This window comes from Lipophrys pholis, assembly GCF_963383615.2.
Source record: "Lipophrys pholis genome assembly, chromosome: 4".
Classification (NCBI taxonomy): Eukaryota; Metazoa; Chordata; class Actinopteri; order Blenniiformes; family Blenniidae; genus Lipophrys; species Lipophrys pholis.
Genome location: NC_137637.1, coordinates 22706109 through 22716571, shown reverse-complemented (window position 1 = coordinate 22716571; position 10463 = coordinate 22706109). Strand labels below are relative to the sequence as shown.

Here is a 10463-nt window from a genome sequence, read left to right as displayed (position 1 = left end):
AATCTAATAATAGGATTTGTTCTCTTATGTGTAGTAAAGACTGAATTTACAAATAGGCGTATAACAAATTGTGTTTAGTTTGGGTTAGTCTTACATTTAGTGCAAAGAATTCATTTAAAATATTCTCTAACTTTACATTTGTTTGGCAAGCTCCCATATTAGGACAGGTACAATGCTACAATTAACTGATAATGCAGGACACACTAAACCTGATGGGTAGACTACTCAAACTTGGTTTTACCCAATGAAACCAACCATGAGTTGACCATTTAAACAAGAGTGGTTTTGCCTTTCTTCTGCCAGATAGTATGTTTTAAATGTATGTCATGCATAATAAATGACACCAGTGACCATCATTTAGGGATTTTGCTTGTTTTTAATCCAAATTGTTGCTTCCACATTTCAAATGCGACTCTTTTACTGAAAAAAATTGTTTGTATTCCCAAGCAAACATGTTTCTGTAACTCTTGCAATAGATGCTCGGAGATTCATGGTATGGAATTACATCATCTACATCACTAATTCATATAGAAATATAGCGCTGACACTCTGATCTTTAAAGATGTCCTTGGAAGGGACTGGCAGAACACCAGATTCACTGAAATACTTTCATGTTGAGGAAACGTGAATAAGAACGAGCCAGACCAGACCAAACTGTTTCAGTCCATTTCTACTGTGACGGGGAGCCCGATCTCAACGTCCCTCGACTCCGAGTTCTGCAGCTCCCTGCGGATTTCTGCAGAAATCTGTGTGTGTGTTTGTATCTTTAGCAGCTCCAGCAGTGCCGTCTTCTGTTCGGAGGCCAGGTCAGCTTTGTAGCGCTGAGCCAGGGTGAGTAAACTCTGATGCCACAGCACAGGAAGTACACGTTTTTCATTGCGGAAGGACAGGAAGTGAGCCACCAAGGCGTCTAGTACACGGAAGGGCAGGGCGTACTTCTTGTCGAGCAGCAGACGCAGAAAAATGCTGTTGGCACCATTATACTCCATCTCTGCCAACTTAAGCATTGCAGCGCTGAAAGACAATCGAAGGAGTACATGTTACTTGCAACCTTGAACTTGACTCGCCTTGCCCCAAAATCCCAATATGACCCCTTTAGGGGCCACCTAACCGAATCATTTATCGAGCAGTTAGTAGCTGGAATCTGTGTGCCGGAGCAATCAACTGAAAGGACACCACACCTGGAGTGGAGCACGGGGATCGAGCACTTTGAGAGAATGCTCCCGATGATGATGGCTTCCCTGAGAGTGCATGTACCAGACTCGCACAGAGGAATCAGTATACCTGCGTGACAACAGGGACATAGAAATTGAAAGGTAATCAGACAAGTTTGTGCTGATGCCAAAGTGACATGAAGGGTGTGTTCGCAATTGAAACAAACTGTTGTGCTTGCCCAGTTTGTGCAGATAATTTATGGAGGTATGGACGCGGCCTCCCAGCTCAGATGTTCACATGACAAGCAGACAAACAGGAACCCTGGTCCCTTTCAAAAGCATCTCTGATGTTGTTCCTTTCAAGTTAAACAATGATGTGTAATCTTCAATAGCAGGACAGAAAAGTCCCAAAAGCAGCCGTGAACACAGTATACCTTCACTGTGGTTTTGTCTTAAATTGAGGTATCAAATCCAGGTCCAGCATGGCCACAGTTCTGCATGTGTTACAAAGTTCCTGCTCCAACACACCTGAATCTAAATGTTATGTCATCAGGAAGTTTAATCATATGCCACTTGGTTTGATCTTGTGTGTTGGTGCAGGCAGATTTGGAGAACATCCAGGATTGGGAACCTGCAGGACCGGGATTCAAAACCTGTTGTCGACATGAAACCCTTCAACAGTGACAGTTGTAACCGATATAAATGCCCCCATCGTGTCCAATGGGGCAATAAGCCAAGCCACAGTATTGTTAATCAAGTCATAAAAGACTGTGTTATGCAACAGGTTCAATAAAATCATATTTAATCCTCCAGATAAAAAGGGTCATTGTAGAAACCCAGTACAACACAAGACTCTGTCTTTTCTGTGTTGGTGTAGATGAAAAAAGAATTATTCAAAAGAAAATAAAAACATCAATGACTCAAACAAAAACCTAAAGATAAACGTTTGGTGGAATTGTCTCAAGCAGAGACAGCTCTGTCAAGTTATGTTTGCTGGCTGCAAAAATCTTTGGTTATGTCCTTGTACTCAGTGTTCACAAAAGTAGAAACTGAAATGCAGTAGGACCAACTGCAATGTATTTATATCAATGAAACATAAAAGAAAATGTAGCAAATTGACTACATTAACAAACACTCCAAAAAAAAATTTAAAATACATTTATTAGTTTGTAAAAGGATTATGTAAACTTCATTTTAGCATCAAATATTGAGGTTTGCTTTTGAATAAATGCATAATGAATGGGTTACTGCAGGTTGTTTTTTGGCTCCCTCATTCTTTCGACACCCATTATTGTATTCATTAGCAGCACTGCCCCCTAGTGGTCATGACTCACATTGGCTCGTATGCAAAAATGTAGGTCATGGGATGTTTGGGGAAAACAGTCCAGTCAAACTGAGACAATTTGTGAACAGACAAGTGGCAGGATTTAAAAAAAAAATGTAACAATCAGTTCTGGTTCTAGAAAGAAAGATTTGACCCAATTAATTCTGAATGTGTTAATTACTATGCTTCCAGAAGCAGTGCTGTTATTTACCCTGTGGACACGGGCTAATCCTCCGCCAGAGTCTTCAGAATTTCTAAAATTAGTGGCGAAATTAGTTATGTGACATGTCCCAGAAAGTTGGGATTTATGGCTCTGCACAAAAAAAAAAAGAAAGAAAAAAAAGCCCAACACCTGTTTCATTTACTTTACGCACTGGTTTTCCACACCTACTATCAGATGACGTCTCAGTCCAGCATTTTCAGGACATTAGCCAGTATGCTGAAAAGGAATAAAATGTATCCAGCTGTTTGGGAAACAATGCAAATATATTAAAGGTTTTAGAATTGAGTCGGGATAATTGCATTTCTCTTCAATGTTGTTGAGCTCAGGAACACTACACTGGTTAAGGTGCCATTATGATGATCATTAAATGACAGATGATCACTTGTGTAACTTACCTGAAGAAAAACTTTCACATCACACCCTTAAAACAGAAGTCGCCTCTCTGTTTAAGCCTCACCTTTAAACCAGGCTCCTGGTTTGAACAGGGCCTTCTTCAGGGAGCTGTAGAGGTGAAAGTTGAGTCTCTTGTACTCTGCAATGTCATCCCGGATTCGAGGCAGCAGCACCAAGTTGTAAAACCTCTGGGCCATTCGCTCTTTCAGATTCGAGGAGAAAATCCTACGATAATAACAGAGAGGTAAAGAATGATCTTCTATTCATACGAGTGCAAAGCCGTCAATAGAACTCGAAATAAAATAGAGAGCTGACCTTGTTGCTTGGTACATGGCGGCTGCAGTCCACGTTTCAGGCGCGGTCAAATACAGAACCTGTTCCCAGTTGGAGAGTGCTGGAATAATCTTAAAAGCTTTTGGTAGTTTGCCGCTGCGGTATTTGGACAAAACCTGGAGAAAACGGGGCATTACAAAGACAAATGTTACTTCAAAAGACATTCAAACTCAAGACATTGAGAATCCACATTGCCAACTTAAAATTATTCAGGACATCTTAAAAAAGGTTTTTGTTTGTTGCAACAAGTTTCTGCTTAACACTCGTATGCCTATAGTTATAATGAGGTGGCATGGACTGATGTTGATCTTCTGGCATTACAATTTATTGCACAAAAAATGTGCAATAAATGTTTATTATGATGTTAAATTTAGTCATTCTAATCGTAGCGATATATATCAAGTTCGTCATTGTTTTAAATGACCCTATTTTTTTTTACTTATTGTGTCACTGGTTTGTTCCTAGATGGATTCGTGAAGCATTTGATGACCATCAAAAGCACATAGATGTCTGAAAATAAGAGCTACTCACCTTACTAACACCTTTGTAGACTTCTATAACTCTCGGGTCGAGCTGGGGCATGGGACACCCCGACACCTCCGACATCACTGTTCCTACCTCAGTCTGCTTCTCTGTGATTTTCTCCATGATGATGTCAGCCAACGTCCGTCTACAGCATCCACAAAGATGGAAAACAGTAAAGGAGTCATTTAAAAAGAAACCTCACACAGTGAATCATTCCCAGTAACTGTGATCACTGATGTCTCTTGCCTCACTGGAGGGTTTTTATTCATGAACATCTCCATTGCCTTCTCATCTTCGGGATCGACCACAATTTCTGTGTCGCACTCGGCATCGCCATCCGCGGCGCCTGCTGCTCCCACCACCGGCCACTCCTCATCGGAGTCTGCATCCTGAGAGTCTGGGCCTAAAACAGATCCAATGGAAAAGACAAGAGTGCACCATGTGAGCAATAGAAATTTAAAACACGTCCACTTGACTGGATTCAAATGAAAAATTACTGTTGTCTGTGCAACTTGTTCACTTTGTTGGAGTTGTATGAAACCCCATTAACCACCCTTTGGCAACGCTGGCGCTAGAGGACAACAGGTGAATCACATGGACACAATAGGTCAAAAGAAAAAGTTGACATTGAAATCGGTAAATAAAAGCTGGGGAAAGTGGATAGTGAGCAGAAAGAACACTGTACACTGGAGACTAGATGTTAATGTTACTTTAGGGTGAAACGTAAGAGTTTTTATTTATCTTACAAAACAATGTTTTTAATAACATTCTCAACTTATTCTATTACTAACGGCCATGCACTGCTGTAACACTAGAATTTCTACTTTGAGGGAATCAATAAATTCAGAGATTGGGTCAGGATATCCATGCAATAACTGTTCATGGCTGGAACAACCATATGTAGGTTTTATTGAGATATTCCAACCATCAAAAGCCAAAGGATGACTCTTAATCAAGTTTGTGTGGAATCTTTGCCTCGCTATGACAGTTTTGTGATGGAACCTAAAGTGTAAAGCACTTATGTTTTACCCTGTTTCAGCTAGAGGGGGTTTCTGATCCATACGACCCTGGTTTAGATGGTGTTCATTAGAACAAATGCATCAATAACATTAGTGTAATAGGGTATTGGTTCAAACACATTCATGTGGTCACTCTTTCCGATGGCCACATGACTCTGACCCATTTTAACCCAAAGCGTCACTCAGGTAAGATCGATACTTGTTGGATCAAACAACAACCCGAGATACAATACAAATATTACAGCTCATACGAACGATGCATGCAGTCAGTCCATCTGTGTATAAAGTGAATAATATGCACTAGTTGTCATCAACACTAGCAGCATGTATCAGCTGGTCCAGTTCAAACAATCTAAAGCCTCATGCAGTCATTACATTACCGAGAACAGTGACCGGAGCCTTCTTCTTCTCCGGTGCCAGTCCATATTCCGTCTGAAGCTCCTCTTGTTGGATGCGGGCCTGTTGGAGGATCTTCCTGGACAGACGCTCGTCCACGTACTCGTCCTCGTTCTCCACCCAGGTGTCCCTTCCCTTCACCCGGTCCCGGGGTCGGACCGTGTCGGCCTGCATGATTTGGTCGGCCAGGGCCACCGCTCCTCCGGTCCTCTCCCCTCCAGCGTTCCCTCCTCCTCCTCTGGATCTTTTTAGCTTCGGCATCACGATAGTTTAACCGAAGCCGGAACAGGTATTTGGACTTTTACAAACACTGTCAACAACCAGCGATGAACACGTGCGGAGGTCCAGGAGGGAGGAAGTGACGTCACACAGTGTCGTCGTTCGGTCTTCAAAAATGTTTATTCTATAAACAGAATATAATTTTTACACACTAAAATAACTGTTATTCTGTTTACATGATATAGTGTTCAAAACAATCAAGGGTTAAGGTTACATTTAAAATTGTTTCAGGTTCTTCTTCCCCGGAAGACTTTATTCGACCCGGAAGTACTCAAACGGAGAAACACTATTGGAAGCGTAGAAGTATCAATGGGGGTGACATGGTAAGATGATTTCTAATAGTTTCCAACATAAAAATGGCCTTTGGCCCCAAGTTTCTTTTACTTTATAGTCTCTTCTTCTACAGCACGTAGTGCAAACCACGGCACATGCTTCACCACTGCCTTTCTCTGTTTCTTTATCACTGAGCAAAACACCGTCATCACATTACTGACGACTCCTCTGTTGTGCAGAAAATACATAAACACGTGCCTTTGTTTGTAAAGTCTCTAAATGTATCTGTGCGTGTTTGATATATTTTATGCATGTATACTTAAGTTTGTACATCACTGCAGGGACCTGTAAACACTTAGGTGGACCTCTCAGTAGCCTTTTGTTATTCAACATTGACAGGTGGGAATATTAGGATTATCCTACCAGAGACTCATAGTTATTGTATTTTGGGGGATGTAGCTGCACACTTGACATCACAAAAATAACAAGTAAACTGTTTCGATAGTCCGATACATCCCCATCTTTCCTTACGATTCAGCTACTTTTTGGTCGGAGACGATCCTCCCTCTATTTGGGGAGACTGTGGCTTGATCCCTGATTCCCCCATGCCCAGTGTCCTTGAGCAAGACACTGAACCCATAACTACTCCCAGTGGACATACTGAGTGCGTTGCATGGCAGACGTCATCCTTGGTGTGTGACTGAATGAAAGATTGTGACTAACAATGGGAAACTACTGTCGGGACAGTTGAACCAGTGTAAAATTAAAATAAGTAGAATCTGTTTATCATTATATCTCATTCAACCAAGGACGATCAGCTGGAATTAGCTTGGAAAACATGGAAACAGATCTTCATGCTTCACAAAAGAAAAATTGTCTTGCAGACAGTCGCAAGCAGATTACAACCACACATTCAACTATTGTATGTTCACCTTCCACATCTTTAGAGCCATTTACACACTGACCCAGCAGAGAAGCTACAGGGGCTGTTGGAGACATTGTATAATAGAGCAATATTGCCAGACTGAGGAGGTAGTGAGGGTTCAACCGGAAACAATAGCATCATCATCATGATGTCTCCAACGCGATGACTTTAAAATGTGCACATCAGAAAGAGGGAAAGAAATGTCAGCAGTCAGTGTGAAACCTTCCAAATGTTGCTGCAGTACAGACTCAGATCTGTTTACAACATGGGCCTATGAGTCAGTTTATGTGTAAAAGCACAGCTGGAAAGGAGGAAAATCCACTTGTTAAAAATATAACAAACTGAGAGATCCACCCAAGGTGAGAACAGGGACGTTTACAGCTCATTGCCGACACGTGCAATTTAAATTGCCATCTATCCATCTTCTATATCCTGTTCAGTGTAGAAGGGTGCTGGAGCCAATCCCAGATAACTATAAGCGAGGGCAGAGTGCACCATGTACAGGTCTCCAGTCCAGGATGGGCAAATAAAAGGCACAAAACAGACATATGACACATCCTTGAATATTGTTAAGCACGCATACATTTCTTTATGCACTCACAAATTTCTTTACAGAGACGCAAATATATAGAAACTGAGACGCAAACGTATATTTAAAACACAACTTCTGCTGATTATGATACCATAATTAGTCATTTTCCTCTCATGTGACTATTCAAACTAAGGCTGTGACCACTGGTTTTTAATAGAAATGAAGCATAATGGTTCAGATGGTGCATGAGAAAATTATTCCTAAATACCCTTTTCTTTTGATTTAAAAACATAATATTAAACCCATTTCCAGACTTTCTTTCCTAATTTGTTGCGTTGCGTCCCACAGTGTGTGTCAGGTGCCCGTGGCGGAGGGGAAAAGTGTGCAGCAGACGGTCGACATCCTGCACAAGAAGCTGGAGCAGATGGGTGCCGTGAAGCAGGGCAGCTTCTGCGTCGACTGTGAGACATACCATGCCACAGGAAATGTCAGCGGTAATGTTTAATTATCTACCATTTCTGTCTGCAACAGGTAACCTTTTCATTGTGACAGAGTATCTAAGACCTTTAGAAGACAATTAATATTTTAGAGCACCATTACTTACATACCTATATGGGTTACAATGGGTTATCTCTGCAGTTCATTTTATCATTCCAATAACGATGGATTATACACAAGATGAAGAGTCACAGGAATGGTCATAGTGCTACTTACACAGAAGGCATCCGGTGAAAATACAGAGTGATGATGGATTTATAGAAAACCTGAAAGCTGGACCACTACTCTTGGTTTAAGGAGAATTCAAAAGGCAGCAGGATTCACCAAATTGTTTTATGAGTGTGAAAATGTTGTGACTCATACTCTATGGCCTTTCTGGTCATTCATTTCCATGATCACCTGTTGGAGATTTTGGACTGATGCCTTGGACAGTAAGCGCCACCAACATCTTCAAACATTTTGATTAGGGAATATGTTTTGGAAGAATAGTATTTATACTCACATTTAAATTCATTAAAAAACAAATTGAGTGTTTTTATGTAGACCCTCTGTGAATATGAGTGATACAGGCTTGGTCCTATAGATTATGAGCTCTCAAGCCAAAGCTGGAATGTTTTAACGCTATTTAATGCTTTTTTCTTTTTGTTGAAAGCTGCAATTTCATTGTGTGTATGGAAGCATATGCATAATGACAATAAAAGGATTCTGATACAGATTCTTCTGATGTATCCCAAAAAAAAAATGGGATTTAGCCATTTTTTCCTGCGATACGAATGGAGCCTGAGATTCCTGAGCGTGACTATTTTCTTTTCCCCTCAACTCTTCTGATGTTGCAGGCCAGCCCACCAAACTCTTATATGTGATGCACAACTCTGAAACGCCGCTCAGCTGCATGGCGCTGTTTGAAGGTGGACCCTGTCTGGTGGCAGACGCAAACTTTGACGTCCTCATGGTGAAGCTCAAGAGTCACTTCCAGAATGCCAAAGGACACAAGGTGGAGTGTCGCGGCTCAAGATATCGCTACTGTGACTTCTTGATCAAAGTTGGTACCGTAACGATGAGCTCGAGTGCCCGAGGGATATCAGTAGAGGTATGTTTGAAATATTTAGTGAAAACGGATCCAGATTTCCCTCCTTGTGGCGGCGTTAACTCTGGACATTTCCTCAGGTGGAGTACTGCCCCTGTGTGGTTCCGGGGGACTGCTGGAACCTCATGAAGGAGTTCATGCAGTGTTTTCTCGGCACCAGCGTTCCCGAACTGCCGTCTGTGTTTGCTGCCAAGCCTGAGGGGCTTTTTGCTCCGGCAGACTGCGTTGACACCATGACTCAATATTTAGAGTTGTTCAACAAACTTCGCAAACTGCAAATCCCAGGAAGCAACGTGCGTTAGAGTTTACATTGGAAATGTCCGAGGGGATTTTTATTTGTATTTGTTTGTATTGATGTTGGTTTATTTCTGGTTGTGTGGGTCGGTGTGAGATCCACAAGGTTTAGATTTTTATTTTTGGAGCTTCAATTTTGCATCGGCTACTTGACAAAATCTTTTTTTTATTTTATTAAAAGATCAAACCCATGTGGAGTAATGGCGTCTGAGTGTTTATTTCTGCTGTCTTGGTTCATTTATATTCATAGACATACTTTGTGTTTAATCCTTCTAAAGTAATGCAGATACACCAGACATCACAACATGTTTTAGTGTAATTAGTTAATACAATTACCCCCCCAAAAATGTTTAAGTTTGCTTATATATTTATTAAAAAACAAAACAACAATGGTTAAAATAGCTGAAATGGATACTCAGGTTATTTTTATAGAACATTGTGGCATTTTTGTGCCTTCACAAGGAAATCTGAAATGATTTAAAGTTTTTAGCTTTTCAAACTGAGGAAACCATTGTATGGAAATGATCTAGGCTTTTCTTCATTTTCTGTACTGCAGAACTGAAAAAACCCTGCAGATAGTAAAGATAGTAATTACTTGACAGTTCACCTGCACCTAGTTCAGGTTATGAACGTCTTCGCGCTAACTAATTAATGCACACGTTATGATGACTATTGTTACACAAGGCCACCGACCACAAAATACACTGTGCAGAGTTACTCTGATACCAATTGTTTTTATATCATTAAATGCCATATAATTGTATTTGGTCAAAGCTAGACATTACTATTAATTTATGGGTATATCACTGTGCATACATCAAGGATGTCATGAAATTCTAAAGCGCTTTTATGTCATTTGTGTGACCTATTGATTATGCTGGGCAAATAATGGATCAGTTAGGCCAAAATATGAGCTAATTAAGGAGTCATTATTTGCACAGCACAATCTGTAAATCACCTAGATATAATCTCTATCAGTTATTAAAGGAGCCAAGCATTGTTGTCCAAATTACTTAAGTGAAGCCATTGAGAATGTCTCGAGACTGGCTGCAGCAGCAACTCAGTATGACTTTAATCTTGTAGGTTGTATCTTTAGAATTCTGAAAATAGTTACCTTTAACTTCATTCTTTACATTTAAGAAGCACATTTTCTTATCTGTGGTGGTATATGATTCCTTCACCAGATATAATTCTAAATTCTCTCATGG

The 10463-nt window shown here is 40.7% G+C and overlaps 2 protein-coding genes across 2 annotated transcripts; one reads left to right on the top strand and one right to left on the bottom strand.

Moving 5' to 3' along the window:
* Window positions 1–359: 359 nt before the first annotated feature.
* bysl (bystin-like) lies at window positions 360–5908 on the bottom strand. The gene is made up of 7 exons (XM_080461665.1): window positions 5352–5908; window positions 4199–4355; window positions 3959–4097; window positions 3410–3543; window positions 3159–3319; window positions 1182–1284; window positions 360–1014 (listed from the first exon to the last, which is right to left on the bottom strand). The coding sequence occupies exons 1-7, from the start codon at window positions 5626–5628 to the stop codon at window positions 660–662; spliced, it is 1326 nt and encodes a 441-aa protein (XP_080317791.1). The 5' UTR covers window positions 5629–5908; the 3' UTR covers window positions 360–659.
* A 10-nt stretch (window positions 5909–5918) lies between these two features.
* On the top strand, window positions 5919–9446 carry med20 (mediator complex subunit 20). Its single transcript, XM_080461663.1, has 4 exons — window positions 5919–5969; window positions 7725–7870; window positions 8711–8964; window positions 9042–9446. Exons 1-4 carry the CDS (start codon window positions 5956–5958, stop codon window positions 9261–9263), a joined length of 636 nt encoding a protein of 211 aa, XP_080317789.1. The 5' UTR covers window positions 5919–5955; the 3' UTR covers window positions 9264–9446.
* The last annotated feature ends 1017 nt before the right edge of the window (window positions 9447–10463 follow it).